This window comes from Mytilus edulis, chromosome 3, assembly GCF_963676685.1.
Source record: "Mytilus edulis chromosome 3, xbMytEdul2.2, whole genome shotgun sequence".
Lineage (NCBI taxonomy): Eukaryota > Metazoa > Mollusca > Bivalvia > Mytilida > Mytilidae > Mytilus > Mytilus edulis.
This window is the reverse complement of record NC_092346.1, coordinates 73,022,008-73,038,256: the sequence shown is the minus strand read 5'-3', so window position 1 is coordinate 73,038,256 and position 16,249 is coordinate 73,022,008. Positions and strand designations below refer to the sequence as shown.

The window sequence follows — 16,249 nt, the reverse complement described above, 5'->3', positions numbered from 1 at the left end:
ATTTAAAGTCAAAGACGGAAATGAAATGATGTCTGAGATAAACGTCATGAAAACAACAAAGATTAAAGTTCCAGCGAATCATTTACACAATTGATTTTATATTTGCCTGCGATTTATTTCAAGGTATAAAACTGCCTGAAAAGAGACCTGACTATTTTTCTGTTTTGAAATGAATGAAGTTATATATCATGTATATATTTTCAAGTTTGACCAGAGGCTGCCAGGAGCTTGCAGCAATTTTTTTTACCATTACATTGATATTAGACCTAGGTCAAGTCAAGTATAAATTGTTTTGAACAGAAGACATATGCTCTGAGAATTTAAAGAACTACTTTTAAAATCAATTGGGCTCAGACAAATTATACTAGTAGCTAATGTACTTTGAATGTACACAAATTATATATACTAATGTACTTTGAATGTAGATAATTATGTATGAGGATAGCCGAATAATTACGACTCATGAACAGCGTTTGACTATGAGGGTTATTTTTTCACGCATTGTTTTCTGCCTTTTTATTTCATGTGTTTTGATACCTTTTCTTCTTTTCTCATGATGGGTTCAATGTGTGTGTTTCGTGGTGTTTCCCCTTATTCATTTTTCGTGTTTCCTGTCAGTACTCTTAATAGGGCTCTTCACGGTTAGTTCAGCCATATTGGATAGGGGGCAGATTTTTTGGAAAGAGGTGGAAATAGTATGAAAGTATGGGAAATCTTTTGCATGTTTCCAAGCAACAGCTCTGTTTTAATGATGTTTTCCTGTATTTTTCACACCATTTTTACCTCTATTATGAAAATCTGCCCCCTATCCAATATGGCTGAACTAACCGTGAAGAGCCCTATTTCTCATGCTTGTCCTGCATTTGATTAAAAGTAAACCAGGACCAATTCAAAGTCGCCCCGGATATTGAATAAGTGTGGTATGTAATAAAGTCCATCAAGTGGAAATGGATTAATATACGTTGTAATAACTTGTTTCCCAATCCACCATTTTCCACTATAGATAAATATGTTTAATCTAAAGTTCATCAAATTATTATAATCAGATTTTCATTTATAATGACAGCATATGATCTAGATTTTAATTTCACTTTGTTTCCTTGTTCAGACCACAATCTTTAACTCCCTCTACTACATTTGTTGTACTATCAAATAACCAGCTCAAGTAAGAAAATCAATAAAGTAGAGATGACCATCGATAATCTATAAATACACAAACATGTAACAATTATAAAAATCATGATCGTAATAAATTACTTTGCTCTTCATGGGCCCTTTAATTGGAATAAAAATATCTCATCTTATCTGTATAATACAGTTTTACGCCAAGCAATATCTCAGTGAATATCAAAGTTTTTATCCACCTTATATGTGCCTTATTATTAGTCCCCCATCGTTGAAGTGGAAGGGGACTTTAGGTTTGCACTCTGTGTGTCTGTCCATCTGTCTGTCTATTCGTCAGTCTGGCAAATCAGTTTTCCACATTTATTTTCTTCGTTCTTAAAAATATTGATTAAATTAATATTTGGTCAAATGTATATAGTTTTATCATGACAAGTTATAGATCAAGTTCCAATTTTGTTCCGGTCTAATGATTAAGTCAAGAGTTGAGGTCAATTGTAAGAGTACTATGTAAAACCATATTTCTGTACAAAGGAAGATAACTCATTTTTTTAAAGATTTTTAAAAGACAATCTAAGTTTGTTAAATAAGAATTTTGTGGCAGGTTTGTTTGTTATTTTGCATTAACTAATTTTCTGAATGCTATATTCATGTATATAATTTTTTCGTGAAGTGAAATCCTTTAATAAGATGATAATCTATTTTTATTAAGGTATATATATTTGTGTAGATTTAATCTATAAAAGTTGTTGACATTTTATAGATAAGTTACAAATCTATATTAGTTTGACAAATGAAAGAAAAAATATTTGGAACTATATATTATATTTGATTATAACTTGAAAATAGATATATGTTGTATAACATCATATCTAATTTTAGAGAACTATTATTCATATCTATTAATGTGAAATTGTTTTTCACACTTTTTTTCATCATGCTTGAAGATATTGATTGGTAATAGGTATATGTTTTATCATGACAAGTTACAGATCAAGTTTAAAATATTGTTTTGGTATGATAATTTTTTGCAGAGTTAAGGTCCTTGAGCTTGAAAAATTCACTCATGTAATCAGTTTTCCTTACTGTTTTTAGTCATGCTTGAAGATATTGACTTGACCTTTTTTTGTTTGTTTATGCCATGACAAGTTTTAGACAAGTTGCATTTTGTTCCAGTATTATGAATTTTTACCAGGTAGGGGACTATGTACATGTATTGCCTTGCAATACTCTCAGAATGCTTGTTTTTATCATTTTAAAATTGACCGACTGATTAACTATTTGATATTTTCTTTAAGCTGATGGCCCCTGTTCCTGAAGAAGGGGAACACAATGCCAAACCGGCAGACACAGAAGTTTTAGATGACATACCAGTTCCAGATGTCTTCATAGACGCTATTAACTCAGATAGTGAAGATGATGACTCTGAAGATGGTTTCCAAGGATATCAAATGTTGCCCCAAGAGATAGATGAAGATGAAGGATCAATAGACGATGAATCTAATGATGAAATAAGCATTTCTCAGATAGACGAGGCAATGAGAAACAGTGGTGTCCATGTTCAAGCAGGAGGAGGACCTCCTTCCTATATGCAGGTAGTGAAAATAACAAGCTGTTATTGTTTGATGATACTGTAACACTGTACTTATTTTCATGGAGTTCATGAGTAAAGGTTAATCACCAATTTAAGTGTTGAGAAGCCAGCACAAAATACATTAAATTTTATTCAGAACTGACTTTCAGTCTAAACTAAGCGTTATCATTGTTTATTTATCATAGCTTGGTTGCCTTTTTATGATTAAAGATGTTTTCAAAAAGAGCAAATTTAACTCTTCTATCTAGTAAAGGCTTCTGATGTTTTCCTGAAGAACCAATTATTATACATGTGTCCAGTTTGTTCAATTGATAAAAACACAGGTAATTTACAAAATCAGCTAGAATAGAGAAGTTTAAACTCTTGGTTTTGTTTTACACACAGATTTCTACAATCAATGAATACAATACTTGGTTTATGATTATTTGTTATCCTTTTGGTTGATTTTATTGTTTTGTTTGAGAATGACACAATGCAAATGTGTGAGCTAATTCACAAAGCCTGATACAAAAGCATATTACAAAATTTTATTATCTTTCTTTTAAGGTGCCTGAACTTCCTAAATCAGACCCACAGACTTTACTTTGGAATCAGAAAGGGGAAGAAGACAGAATTCACTTTGATGAAGGTAATTTTCTCTGATGTTCATTATATATCACATATTAATTACCGTTTAGCTGGTATTTTCACGGGTGTAAAATTTCGCAATTTACTTTGAATAAGGTATATGAAATATTTTGGCAGTTATTATTTTGACGGATTTAAAACTTTCATCAATACCTTTGCATGTACACTTTTATACTGGCGGAATTTATTTTGGCGATATTGTTCTATCCGTGAAAATAAGCGAAAATTTACACCCGCTATATGGTATTAAATGAAAAAAATAGTGATGATCCAATTTTATAGAAAAAGGGATAACACATTTATATAAAATCATTAATTGAAGTTTTCAATGCTATTGAGCAGAATACTGGTGAAGTGATCTTTTTTTGAGGTATCCTTATCCAACAAAAATACTATCATAACTCAAAATTGAAAATCATTTACCCAATCAAACTGAACAGTTCCAGTTTAACAGTATTTTCTGTTGGAAGTATTAAGCCATGCTCATTATAAATCAGAATTAGCAGTTCTCAATTTTTCACAACATGCATTGCATGTTTTTTTGCACTATGATGTGATTTATACTCACGTAACACACATTTCTAGAAAAGCCTTTTTCATCAATCATTGCATGAGGCTTGATATCAGGGGAAACATGATATTTAATTTTTTTTTGATTGGGTAGAATGGAGTTTTAAATTTGTAAACTTAGCTCATTGCATACATGTTTCTCCTTGACCTATAATGGTTTACTTTTATAAATTGTGACTTGGATGGAGTCCAGGAGAGTTGTCTCATTGGCACTCATACCACTTCTATCTAGAATATTTTTGTGTTTATGCCCATGTTTAACTATTCAACTACTGGTGAAATATCAATATTTTTCTCCAATACTTCTCTCTTATAGTACTACACAATGCAGCAATATCTTGGTCATGTACTTACATGTTATGCTTTTGATGGCACACTCCATATCGTCAAAAAGCAGTGGGAAAAAGTGACAACATCAGTCAAATTCCACAAAAATCTTTATTTTTTAGATAAAAACACTTCTTTATTTCATTTACAACAATTTACTTTATTTCAGAAAATGCAGAAAAGATCAAAACTGTAATGAAGAAAATACAACTCCCTTTGTGTAACATTCCTGACTGGGCCAAAGATATACCTGATGACCAATGGAAAGACAAAATAGCAAAAATGCAAGACAAAAAATCATAGCATTATATTTTTATATTTATTTTGTGTATTTTATGCAATACTTGTGTGTTGTATAATGGTGTATGTGCAATGAATGTTATGTGTGAATGTGATCTTGGTATTAAATATGCTAGATTTTATTGATTGTATTTTTCTTGTTCTTAGCCTCATCTTGTCTGTAAGAACCATGCTACATTGTATCTCTTATAACCAATTTGTACCATCCATTATTCTGCTACTAGTTGTTTTATTTTATGTCTCTTTTCTGTCCTGAAGAGAATTATCGACTTAAATTAGCCAGCCTCATATGCTGTAGCTATCACATGGTAATTCAAAAATAAAATTTTTACAAAAATAACTCTGATAATTAATAGTGTCCTTGCTCAAACAGATCTAGCATTGACAAGATTGAGTTTTCAGTGTTTACAGGGAAGGTAATGTTTTTATGCCCCCACCGTAGTGGAGGGGGCATTAAGTTTTTCCCAACTTGAGTTTGCCTCAACCAAATGTTATGAAACTGATACACAATGCTTATTACCACAAAACACAGTTTTAAATTTTGGTGACTTCACTTCAACAATTCTAGAGTTATGCCCCTTTATAAACAGGAAAAAATGCAAATTTTTTTGTTTCTGTTCTCTATAACTTAAGTTTCCTCAACCAAATGTTATGAATTTTATTCACAATGCTTATTACCACAAAACACAGATTAAGTTGAATTTTGGTGGTGTCACTTTAATCATTATCGAGTTATGCCCCTTTATAAATTGAAATATTGCAAATTTTAAGTTTCCAATCTTTAACTTCAGTTAGCCCAACCAAACATTATGAAACCTATACAAAATACTAATTTTATCACAAAACTCAGATCTAGTACAAATTTGGGTGGCATCACTTTTATCGTTCTTAAGTTATGTCCCTTATAATGTTGTATGCAAGCGGGGGCATCATCGGTGACCATGGGGACACATTTTCCATTTACTTACACTAGGTTTTCCACTGCATGAATTACATAAACATAAAATTTACCAGACAAAAATGTAAACTTAACAATCAATACAACAAAAAATTGAACTATTGCTTACACAAAAGTGTAGTATCTGAGAAACATACCCAGGAATCTGATGTTCAGTGGTTGTCATTTATTTGTGTGGTTCAAAAGTGTTTCTCATTTTTTTATAGATAAGACCTTTGGTTTTCTTGTTTGAATGGTTTTACACTAGTAATTTTTGAGGCCCTTTATAGCTTGCTGTTGGGTATGAGCTTATGCTCCATGTTGAAGACCCTACCTTGAACTATAATGGTTTTCTTTTATAAATTGTGACTTGGATAGAGAGTTGTCTCATTGGCATTCATACCACATCTTCCTATATCTACCAACCACAAAAACTGATGGTTGACCATAAAACAAGAAAAAGGCGCCAAGGTTGGAGGTCAGACATACACCCTTAAAATTTTCAATGCACAGAATGTAGTTGAAATATTCCAGTACCTTAGAAAAAGAACAAAGCCTTAAAACAAAATGGTGACCAATAAACCATGAAAATGGGTTAAAGTCAGGTGAACCTTACTAGACGTATAAAAATATCCATCTGTCTGATTGTCAATAAAATATTTGCATCACTCTTTTCTCCGGAACCAATTAACAGAATGACTTCTTTCATATTTAGCACGAGCAGTTTTCCTTCTTTTTGTTTCCATACTTTGAACTCTTAAATATCTTGAATAAAACCCACTACTTAGGAATGATTGTACAGAATGATTCGATATTTGGTCAGCTTCTAGGCACTGATGACTTGTAACATGTAAGTGCACAGAGTTCAGCTTTGACAAAACAAAAACATAATTTTGACCAATGAACAATGAAAATTAGATTAAGGTCAGACAGACACATACATACCATCATTTCAACTAATTAACATAGTTTACCTATAGTCTGTGACACTGACTCTGAAATCTGCCAAACAAACATGTACACCATGCAATTATTCCAAACACCAAATATAGTTCACATATTGCTTAACTTATCTGAGAAACAGACTTAACACAAAACTGAACCTCGAACAATGAACCATGAAAATGAGGTCAAGGTCATATAAACTGCCAAACAATCATGTTCAACCCGGCACATTTTAGCAAAGGTCCCAAGTCGAGAGCATCCAGCCTTTGTAAGTCTTGTATGATTTTTAATTTTAGTTCAATTATCTGTTTTAGAGTTTAGTATGACATATATTTCACTGAACTAGTATACAATTTTATTTAGAGGCCAACTGAAGCCTGTCTCTTGGTGCAAGATTTTCTCAATGTGTTGAAAACCAATTGGTGGCCTTCATCTGTTTTCTGCTCTTTGGTTGGGTTGTTACACATTCCCCATTTCCATTCTCAATTTTATGTACATTTTACAATCATTGCATATGCCAAATATAGCTGAACTACTGCTTAAAGTATCTGTGATACAGACTAGACCTTTAAAAATGATTAGATAAAAAATACAATAATATTAATATTTATTCCACAAAATTTTGATACAGAGGTACAAACATATTTCAAATAGAAACATACAATGTAATTTATATTTTTCCTTTCTTTAAATCTTGTCTTCTCTCTTCAAGCTCTACCACTCTGGCTCTCATTGCCAACATTTCTTCATCTGGTATGTAAAGATCATCCTCTTCAACAAGATCAGGCTGAAAATAATGACCAAAATTAAAGCTAGTTATACAAATGTAAAAATCTCACTTTTTATAAAATGTTTGTTTTGTATTTTATCCTGCAATCATCCAACCGTTGTGAAGTAACAGGTATAAAAATTAAAAAAAGTAGGGTCATTTTCCATTACTTGTTTTACTCAAAAACCCTTTCTACAAAGTCTTCCAATAATTAGTAGAGTGTAATTTGTAGAGTGGGGCCTGCTTCATATGTGTACTTTGTGGGCCATATTAACCTCTTTGTAGGTCTTGTCTGTAATTAACAGTTTCCCTGTATCTACAAAGATTTCTGAAAAAACACAAACAAGGAAACAAAATGTTTTCCATAAATGGGCAATAACTCCTATATGGAGTTGACATTGATGGTTGACATATTATAGGAGTAATTGCCCTTTATGGAAAATAATGGTTTGTGTAACTGTTTTTGCTATAAGAACTATATTATAATCATTAATTTGCCACTGGACATTAAACTACTATCTTTCCTCATAATTTAGCTTCATTTGTTATACTTTTTAAGATAATAGCCAAAATCACAAACAATTCTTAAGGATATTAACTCCTGTAAGGCGTCATCTCATAACTTTGGTTAAAATAGGATGAAAGAAGTTTTTGACATTTTGAACATTTCTATAAATTTAAACCTTGGTGGCCTTGGTACATTGGTTGACAACTGGGATAATCTGACAAATTTTGGGCCAGCTGAGCTAAAAAAAAATCCAAAATATTTCAATCAAATATTGTTTTAACTCCTAACTTGAAATTTAAGCAAGAAAAAGCTGGCATACTTCGACTTTGAGAAATCTATTCTCTTTGTTATCGTTCAATTTAAGTTCCATAAAAATGAGTAGTAAATTAAAAAATTTATTGTTTTGACTAATACAAATTTGATCACCTGTCAGGTTAGATTTATCAACAAGGATGTCTTATGTCTAAACCTCACTGCAACACTAATCAAAAAACATTCTGGCTTTCAATATAAGTCATAGTGGCCAAAACTGACAAGTGTTCTATTATATAAGAGGTTTTAGCTAAAGTTTGTATGATATTAATTTTTAACTTACATAAAAATAGTAACATTTTTTAAATTATTTTAGAAGCTATTTATGTATCAGGTATAAATTGAATCTCATATTACTTATTCTATAATGTTCACATCCTCATTGAACAGGAAGCACAAAAAAAGATAAGTTACTTGTCACTCTACCATCTATGTAGGGAAAACATGTAGACCCAAATATCAAAAGGACTTAATCTTGGTAATTGGCGGTTTTATATTCCAACACACATACTATAACACAAATGATGAAACTTACCTTTTTAATAGTAACTTCTATGCCAGGTGCTGCATTTAATTTCATGGCATCTATAAATATTGGTAATAATGTTGAAGGTACATTTTCTATCTGAAATAAATTTAAAGACAGTCTTAAAACTGTTTTATTGTGATGTTGACAGCTAAATGATTTTATAATGGCTAAATAAATCTTCTCAACCTAAAAATGCAAACTTTATTCTGTATGTATGTAGATATAGGAAGATGTGGTATGAGTGCCAATGAGACAACTCTCTATCCAAGTCACAATTATAAAAGTATAGGAAGATGTGGTATGAGCATACCTGCCAACTTTTGAAAATGGCCATGGGGGTTTTTGTGCGCGGCACCATTTTTGAGGGTAGAATTTTTTGCGGCATTTTTTCGTGTGATGATTTGGCTCCTAAAAGTATCTGACATACTTCTTTTTTGGGGGGTGATAGTTGAAGATGCTATTATAACCTATCTTTTTTTAAATTGTTTGATTGTTGTATTCTTTTTGTTGAGATAAACACCAGTAAGATGACTTCATGTTTGTCTGATACATTGTCAAGAAATAAAAAAAAAAAGTAATAATTTTAATAATTTAATAACAAAACAAAAAACAATATATGAGGGTCTGGAATGGGGGGGGGGGGGGGGGGGGGGTCTGTTGTTCTGTAAACATTTAATTTTCACCCCTTTTTTCTCTAATCTTCAAAAAATTTGACCACGCATTTCTCCAATTTTCATTTTTATTTTGCCCGTTATTCCCTTATCTTCATTTTTTAAGGGCATTATATTCTTTAATCATTTAACCCCATCCAAACCCTCATATTTTATATAGATCAATATCACAAGCAGTACTAGAATGTTTGGAGACATCATTAAGGCCACCGTGGTCAACTTTAAAGTCTCTGTTGCAAACTTTACAAAAGGCATGTGACAATCCTAACGTTGATTTAGACAACCAGCCCCTGTACTTGACATCATTCTCCCATTTCTCTAAGTATTTGCACGAAGCAACACGCATTTTTTTCTTAGGCGGTGACAGAACTATTTTGCAAGTGATAACTCGCCCATCATGATTCCAATTTTTATAAATTTAGCACCCAAGCTAAAAAAAACCAACTCAAAATTTCGATTCTTTGATTGTTTACTATGCCGACATTAATCAACTGGTGAATGCATGATCACTAAATTTTGATTGGATGAAATTTGTCAGACACGATTTGTCTCCCTTGGGAAAACTTTCAAAAGTTCAAAATCGGGAACAAAAATATTTTTCGTGCAAATTTTACTAAAATCGTGCTTTTTGGCTATTTTCACGATCACGATCGTGTAATCGGGACAGAGGGTCAAAATTGTGTAGTACACGCCTAAATCGTGAAAGTTTGCAGGTATGTATGAGTGCCAATGAGACAACTCTCCATCCAAGTCACAATTATATATTTAGTTAAGGTCTATATGCAAATGACTTCTTATAATAATTTATGCTTACTTGTATGACTCGTTCATATTTAGTTAAATTATAAGTGTGTTCTACTTTTTCGGACTCAGGATAAAACAATTCTACTTTTGATGCCTTTCCTGGTACTGGATAGCTACAAAAAAGAATGGCTTATAGTTAATGATGATGACCTTTATAGACAATTAATTGACATTTTAAAGATTATTTATTTAAATTTCAAATAATACTCATTCTACTGGGTAAATAACTATACCTTATATCTAGAATTTTCCCAGTGAAAAGGAAATACAAGCCTCTCTAATAAGTTCAATTTTATGGACATCAAACCAAATTAATAGGGAAAAAAATTCTTCCAATGTTTTCTGCTTTTGTGACTACCAATATTTTGAATATATACTGAAAAATATCTCTCAACTTGCATGAAAAATACATATGTACATCATGTACATGGATATAAGTAAAGGTTTAGCAAATTCATATCAAGTATTTAAATTAAAAATGGTGGTCAAACCTAGGCCTCACTGTGACTTGGAGATGAAGAATGGCAATAAAAAGGTTGATTCATTTCTTCAGGTTATGTCAAGTGCCTGTAAGCATAGTAAGCATGTTTTGTGTCTTGAATGAATCGTCCCCCTTCATAACTATTACCTACTTACCTGTTAGTTTCTATACCTAATGTGTCTTGAATGAATCGTCCCCCTTCATAACTATTACCTACTTACCTGTTAGTTTCTATACCTAATGTGTCTTGAATGAACGTCCCCCTTCATAACTATTACCTACTTACCTGTTAGTTTCTATACCTAATGTGTCTTGAATGAATCGTCCCCCTTCATAACTATTACCTACTTACCTGTTAGTTTCTATACCTAATGTGTCTTGAATGAATCGTCCCCCTTCATAACTATTACCTACTTACCTGTTAGTTTCTATACCTAATGTGTCTTGAATGAATCGTCCCCCTTCATAACTATTACCTACTTACCTGTTAGTTTCTATACCTAATGTGTCTTGAATGAATTGTCCCCCTTCATAACTATTACCTACTTACCTGTTAGTTTCTATACCTAATGTGTCTTGAATGAATCGTCCCCCTTCATAACTATTACCTACTTACCTGTTAGTTTCTATACCTAATGTGTTTGCTAATTTATTAACATATGTGGTATAGCTTTCTAAAACAGGAAAATCATATCCTTTAATTTGTATATTTAGTTCATCATATTCTGGTATTTCTGGTGGTTGATTCTACAAAATAATCAAAATTAAATTAAGGTGGTACATAACAGTACAGGGAGATAACTCTGTAAAATCAGCTGAACATTTTAATCAAGTTCTATTGTTAAGAAAATATGAAGCTTCTCAATGATCAAAATTAGTGTTTGTCAAATTGCTATATATATCCAACCATTTTTTTTCTGATAAAGCGTCTGGCTAAAGTTTTTTGAAATTTTGATATTTTTGTCAAAGGGTCAAAGTAATTTTATGAAAATTAAACAAGCCGAATTAATTTTAGTCAAGGTGTTTGGTACCACCTTAAATAATCTATTGACACAGAGACATTTCTGAACTTAATTAATACAAAGCTTTATAATTTTGTGTAGTTTATTTTCTTAATGTATTTTTACTGAACCATGGTTACAGCACCTGCCTTTCTTTTATATTTTATAGAAAGCTTCAAAGAATAATGTACAATATACCTTTACTGACTTTTAAAATGTAAATTCAGAAATTATTGCAAGGTTTTATTAATGTGACTACTTGAGTACATATTGCAATAATAAGAAATCAAATAAATATATCTACATGAGGCTATTAATAAATATATCTACATGAGGCTTTTTTTTTCTAAAATCACAATAATCAAACTTGCCTTTTTGTTCAAATAATAAATGCAGCAATTAACTTCTGATATTAAAATACACATTTTTTCCTACATGTATATATCATATCTTTTTCATGAAGAATTTTAAACTTAGAACTGGTTTTGTTGAGATTTGAAAAAAAACAGCTTCTCTTATTGATATTTTCATTATTGCGTTTTTTTCTTCATAAAACATATAGAAAACTTTGAGAATGCAGAAGTTGACAATAACCATTGCGAAACCTTTGATACTAACTAAATGAATAATGGTTGTCTAAATTTTGTCTTAGATGCATGATTTTTTTATTAGTTGTTAGTGGCTTTGAACTAGATGTCAGTAACTGCAGGTACTCTCAGATCTGTACTTAGTGTCTTTTTGTTGTTGGAATATACAAGTACTCAGCCACGTCCACTTTGTGTAGTATTTGTATTTGTATACATCTGATGAGTTAAGCCTTTTTCAACTGATTTTTATAGTTCGTTCTTATGTTGTACTGTTACACCACTGTCCCAGGCTAGGGGAGGGTTGGGATCCTGCTAGCATGTTTAACTCTGCCACATTTGATATGTATGTGCCTGTCCCAATTTGTTTTTCGTTCTTTTTTGGTATATAAATTAGGCTGTTAGTTTTCTTGTTTGAATTGTTTTACATTGTCATTACAGGGTCTTTTATAGCTGACTATGCAATATGGGCTTTGCTCATTGTTGTAGGCCATATGGTGACCTATAGTTGTTAATTTCTGTGTCATTTGGTCTCTTGTGAAGAGTTGTCTCATTGGCAATCATACCACATCTTTTTTTTTATAAATTGAAGTTTATAGTATTTAGTAGAGAAATCAGAAATATCCTCAAGTGACCAAATATGCATTGTAAGAAAAGAGAAATTAACATACTATCTTGTGCAACGACAACAGTTAGTATCTTTAATTAGATCACATGAAGATTTAGAATTATTTTATATATAAGTGTTGTAAACTGACTGCTCCTGTCATGCCTGTATTAGTTAGGAATTCTTGATAATACAGAAACAACCAGACCAGTTAAAAGCACTAAAGTATCATAGAATAAATTATATAAATAATTGATCAACTATGTAAAATCTACAGAGAAAAAACAAGTAAAGATAAAAAGATAATAGTATACATACTAAACCATCTGGTTCCCATTTCCCTGAGGATAAGGATGTGACTCTGTAGTTACATCTAAAAAGGAGGGAAAGTATACAAATATATGGACAATTATGTAACATTATAATAAGTAAGTCAATACTATTTTTGTTATATATTCTAATATTTGACATGGAATACAAAGAAATAAATTGCAAACAAATATAACTGTATTGAAACTGTATACTGAAAGGAACTTGTACTGTTTATGTGGTCTCTATGCCTGTTTTTGACACAGTTCAAACATATATGTTTTTTTTAAAACATTTTCAATGTTCCACTTAGGGAGTCAATTAGTATAAAAAAAACATGTATCTATTGACTATTGACCATGGGTGAGATCATGGTGAAAGTATTAGTTGTCATAACTGAAGTGTAATATTACATTTGTATCAATAAAAACTACTATAAATAGTCACGATAGTTCTATACTTATGTGTCACAAATGCCTTATGCAGTTCGTCTTGTGAAATGTTTAACATTTAGCACTCTTTTTTATAGTGAATACTTTTTTAACAAAAGGATTTAAACACAAACATTTCAAACTATTGGATTTGCTATATATTGCAATGCATCATTCTAACATAAAAGCTACATTTGGTATTTACAGATTCCTTCATCTACAAAAAAATAAATACACAGAATTGTTCCTGCAGTCCAACTACTGTAAATTCACAAATTATTGCCATGTTTTTATTATTGTGAAAAATGTGACAGGGTTAACGTTATGATCCAATAATTCAAACTCACATAGTGAATTTTTATATGAATTAAACAGGATTTTTCTCAATATCGCATTTTAGCCTTAAATGAAATAATCACAATAATAAACGCACACAATTATTTCTGAATTTACAATAATATATGGATACCTATTTCAAGCTAGTAATGCAATGTAGTGTGTGTTTCACTCTACCATGTGTTGATATTAACCAATAATTATCAAATGTCAAAAATAGCTTTATCCTATATAGGTTATGCAATACATGTAAAATATGTTAATCTTAAACAATATACTTAGAACAACAAACCTTTGTAAAAATTTGGAACACTTTGGACAAACAGTGTGCCTTGATGTTTTCTGTAAAATGGAAAACACCTGCAATAAACAGGACAAAACAAATAAATAAATCATACAAACTGATCTTCATCCTTTTATTGAGTAAGTTACCAATAGTATATTAGTACAATTAGTCACTGCATTGAACAGTGACTGGCGGAAACCAGTGAAGTTATATGAACTTTCTTTAATCCTTCTGCATGTTCTGTAGAATGAAAAATATTTGATTTGAAGTCACTACATTTAAGCTATGAAAATGACATGCTCTGTAATCCCAGGCTTTTTTATGTGCATAGTGTGTGGCAGTTATATTCAACAACATGAATAGGCACAAGCCTTGAGGCATTAAGATTTTTTAAAACATCCTATTCCATTTAAGGCGGTGTATTCCTACATTCAGAATAGACAGGCAAACAACCATTCAACATGTGTGTTACTTTCCATGTGACCATTATTAATCCTATTCCCAAGTCAACCCTACTGATCAGTTTTAATAATAAGTCTGAGTTATTGTGAACATAGAATGCAAAACATGTTGTCTTTAATTAAGAAATTATTGAAAATATGTCTCAGATTTTTTGGAGGATCTTCTGAACTATTTATAGAACTTTTATGTTAATCATTTTTGTCAATCTAGCAGTCTTCCTCTGTGTGTATTTAAAATGCTCTGTTATAATTTTTATGTACAGTACATGATTTTCTGAAAACCTAGAAAGTATAAGCTGTGTTGCTTTTTGTTTGAAATAAACTATTAACATGATTAAAGCATTAGAAATTATGTTATGATTTTTGATTTTTACACTATGAAAAGTTTTATTATTTTAACTTTTCAACTCATGCATAGACCCTCAAAACACACGAAGGCACAGGGGAAATGGCAGCATGACTTTTTCACTTTCAATGGGTCGTTATTGCTGTTGATATACCTGCAGATTATCATTGTAGATAGAACATCAACTGAGTGAAGATAAGAATCGCTTGGTCATATGGTCAGATTCTGTTTATCTTCAAATTTGGCTAATATTTAACTTCATGTCTAGAAGTTCAAAATACAAACATAGTTGATTCAAAGAAGTTAAGACTTTTTCAATAGCGTCTACATAATGGGTAAAAGACCACCCTATGCTGATATCTTTAAGAACAGAAGTGACAGAGCTGCAATATGTAAGATCTGTATAAATGCTCATATACTGATCATTGAAAGAGGTAGACATCTAAACATTCCCAGAAATGAGAGATACTGCTTTATATGTAACTCTGGTCAAATTGAAAATCAAAAGAATTTTCTTTTACATTGTGAAAAACACGTAACTAAAATTTGTTCTATCAAATTTCCATTTCTCACTATAAATTGTGTTTTCATGTTCATAGCGAAAAAATGTAATTATAAGAGAATTGCATGCTTCTTTTTGTAATTTGTTGTAACGTTGTAAAAGCATTGACTATGCACACATTTTAAGAATAAAGCGCTTCCGCCCTACATACAAAATGTACTTCCGTCAAAGCTTTTACACCCAAATGAATTTACAAAAAGAAGCATTAATTTCTGAAATCGAATGTAATATTTTGCAGACATTGATCTGAATGGATCTGAGGAGTTAGGCATAAGGCCTTTTCAACTGACTTTTATAGTTTAAATTATTGTTTTGTTATGTTGTATTTGCATAAATTGTCACGTTTAATGTGTTTGTATCTTGGAATACGCATTGTATCATATGTGCTTTGTCCAATAAAATATTTGAAATTTGAAATGTTGACTGTTGTGTTGTTAGTGTTACACCACTGCCACTGGCAGAGCACTGACACTGAGAGTCTCACTCTCAGTCAGGTTTGGGGAGGGTTGGACACCTGCGATGGATATTCTTTTGAACTTAAAATTTAATACAGATCGATAGTTTTGAAACTTACTCTTGCAAGAACACTCATTGTTCTTGCCAAGATATTGTATTCTGAATTCTGAATGTCAACAAAAGCACTATCGTTTCTGTGTCAGGAAAGACAACTCTTGAAAAAACGAACATTACGAAAACGTCGTCTATGGTTCAAACTGATATCAGTTTGATATAAAGAAGATTTAACCGTATCTTATATTTTGTTATTAAAATGCATAAACAGTAATACGAGCAAAAATAAAATGCGAAAACAATTAGCAAAAAGTAATATG

General features: G+C 31.3%; 2 protein-coding genes across 2 annotated transcripts; one reads left to right on the top strand and one right to left on the bottom strand.

The window, feature by feature from the left end:
- On the top strand, positions 1–4,662 carry LOC139517388 (male-enhanced antigen 1-like). Its single transcript, XM_071308373.1, has 4 exons — positions 1–123; positions 2,421–2,717; positions 3,263–3,344; positions 4,410–4,662. The coding sequence occupies exons 2-4, from the start codon at positions 2,424–2,426 to the stop codon at positions 4,541–4,543; spliced, it is 510 nt and encodes a 169-aa protein (XP_071164474.1). The 5' UTR covers positions 1–123; positions 2,421–2,423; the 3' UTR covers positions 4,544–4,662.
- A 2,355-nt stretch (positions 4,663–7,017) lies between these two features.
- Positions 7,018–16,131, bottom strand: LOC139517387 (small ribosomal subunit protein uS10m-like). The gene is made up of 7 exons (XM_071308372.1): positions 15,994–16,131; positions 14,057–14,124; positions 13,007–13,061; positions 11,113–11,243; positions 10,026–10,128; positions 8,547–8,636; positions 7,018–7,209 (listed from the first exon to the last, which is right to left on the bottom strand). Exons 1-7 carry the CDS (start codon positions 16,009–16,011, stop codon positions 7,093–7,095), a joined length of 582 nt encoding a protein of 193 aa, XP_071164473.1. The 5' UTR covers positions 16,012–16,131; the 3' UTR covers positions 7,018–7,092.
- Positions 16,132–16,249: the final 118 nt, after the last annotated feature.

What these genes read in the sequence shown, in the direction of transcription:
- LOC139517388 (XM_071308373.1), top strand. Translation starts at nt 2,424, where the DNA reads ATGGCCCCTGTTCCTGAAGAAGGGGAACACAATGCCAAACCGGCAGAC. An exon ending in GACCTCCTTCCTATATGCAG is followed by an intron (nt 2,718 to 3,262) that starts GTAGTGAAAATA and finishes CTTTCTTTTAAG; the next exon opens with GTGCCTGAACTTCCTAAATC. An exon ending in CAGAATTCACTTTGATGAAG is followed by an intron (nt 3,345 to 4,409) that starts GTAATTTTCTCT and finishes ACTTTATTTCAG; the next exon opens with AAAATGCAGAAAAGATCAAA.
- LOC139517387 (XM_071308372.1), bottom strand. An exon ending in TGTTCCAAATTTTTACAAAG is followed by an intron (nt 13,062 to 14,056) that starts GTTTGTTGTTCT and finishes CCTCCTTTTTAG; the next exon opens with ATGTAACTACAGAGTCACAT. An exon ending in TAGAAGTTACTATTAAAAAG is followed by an intron (nt 7,210 to 8,546) that starts GTAAGTTTCATC and finishes CATTATTTTCAG; the next exon opens with CCTGATCTTGTTGAAGAGGA.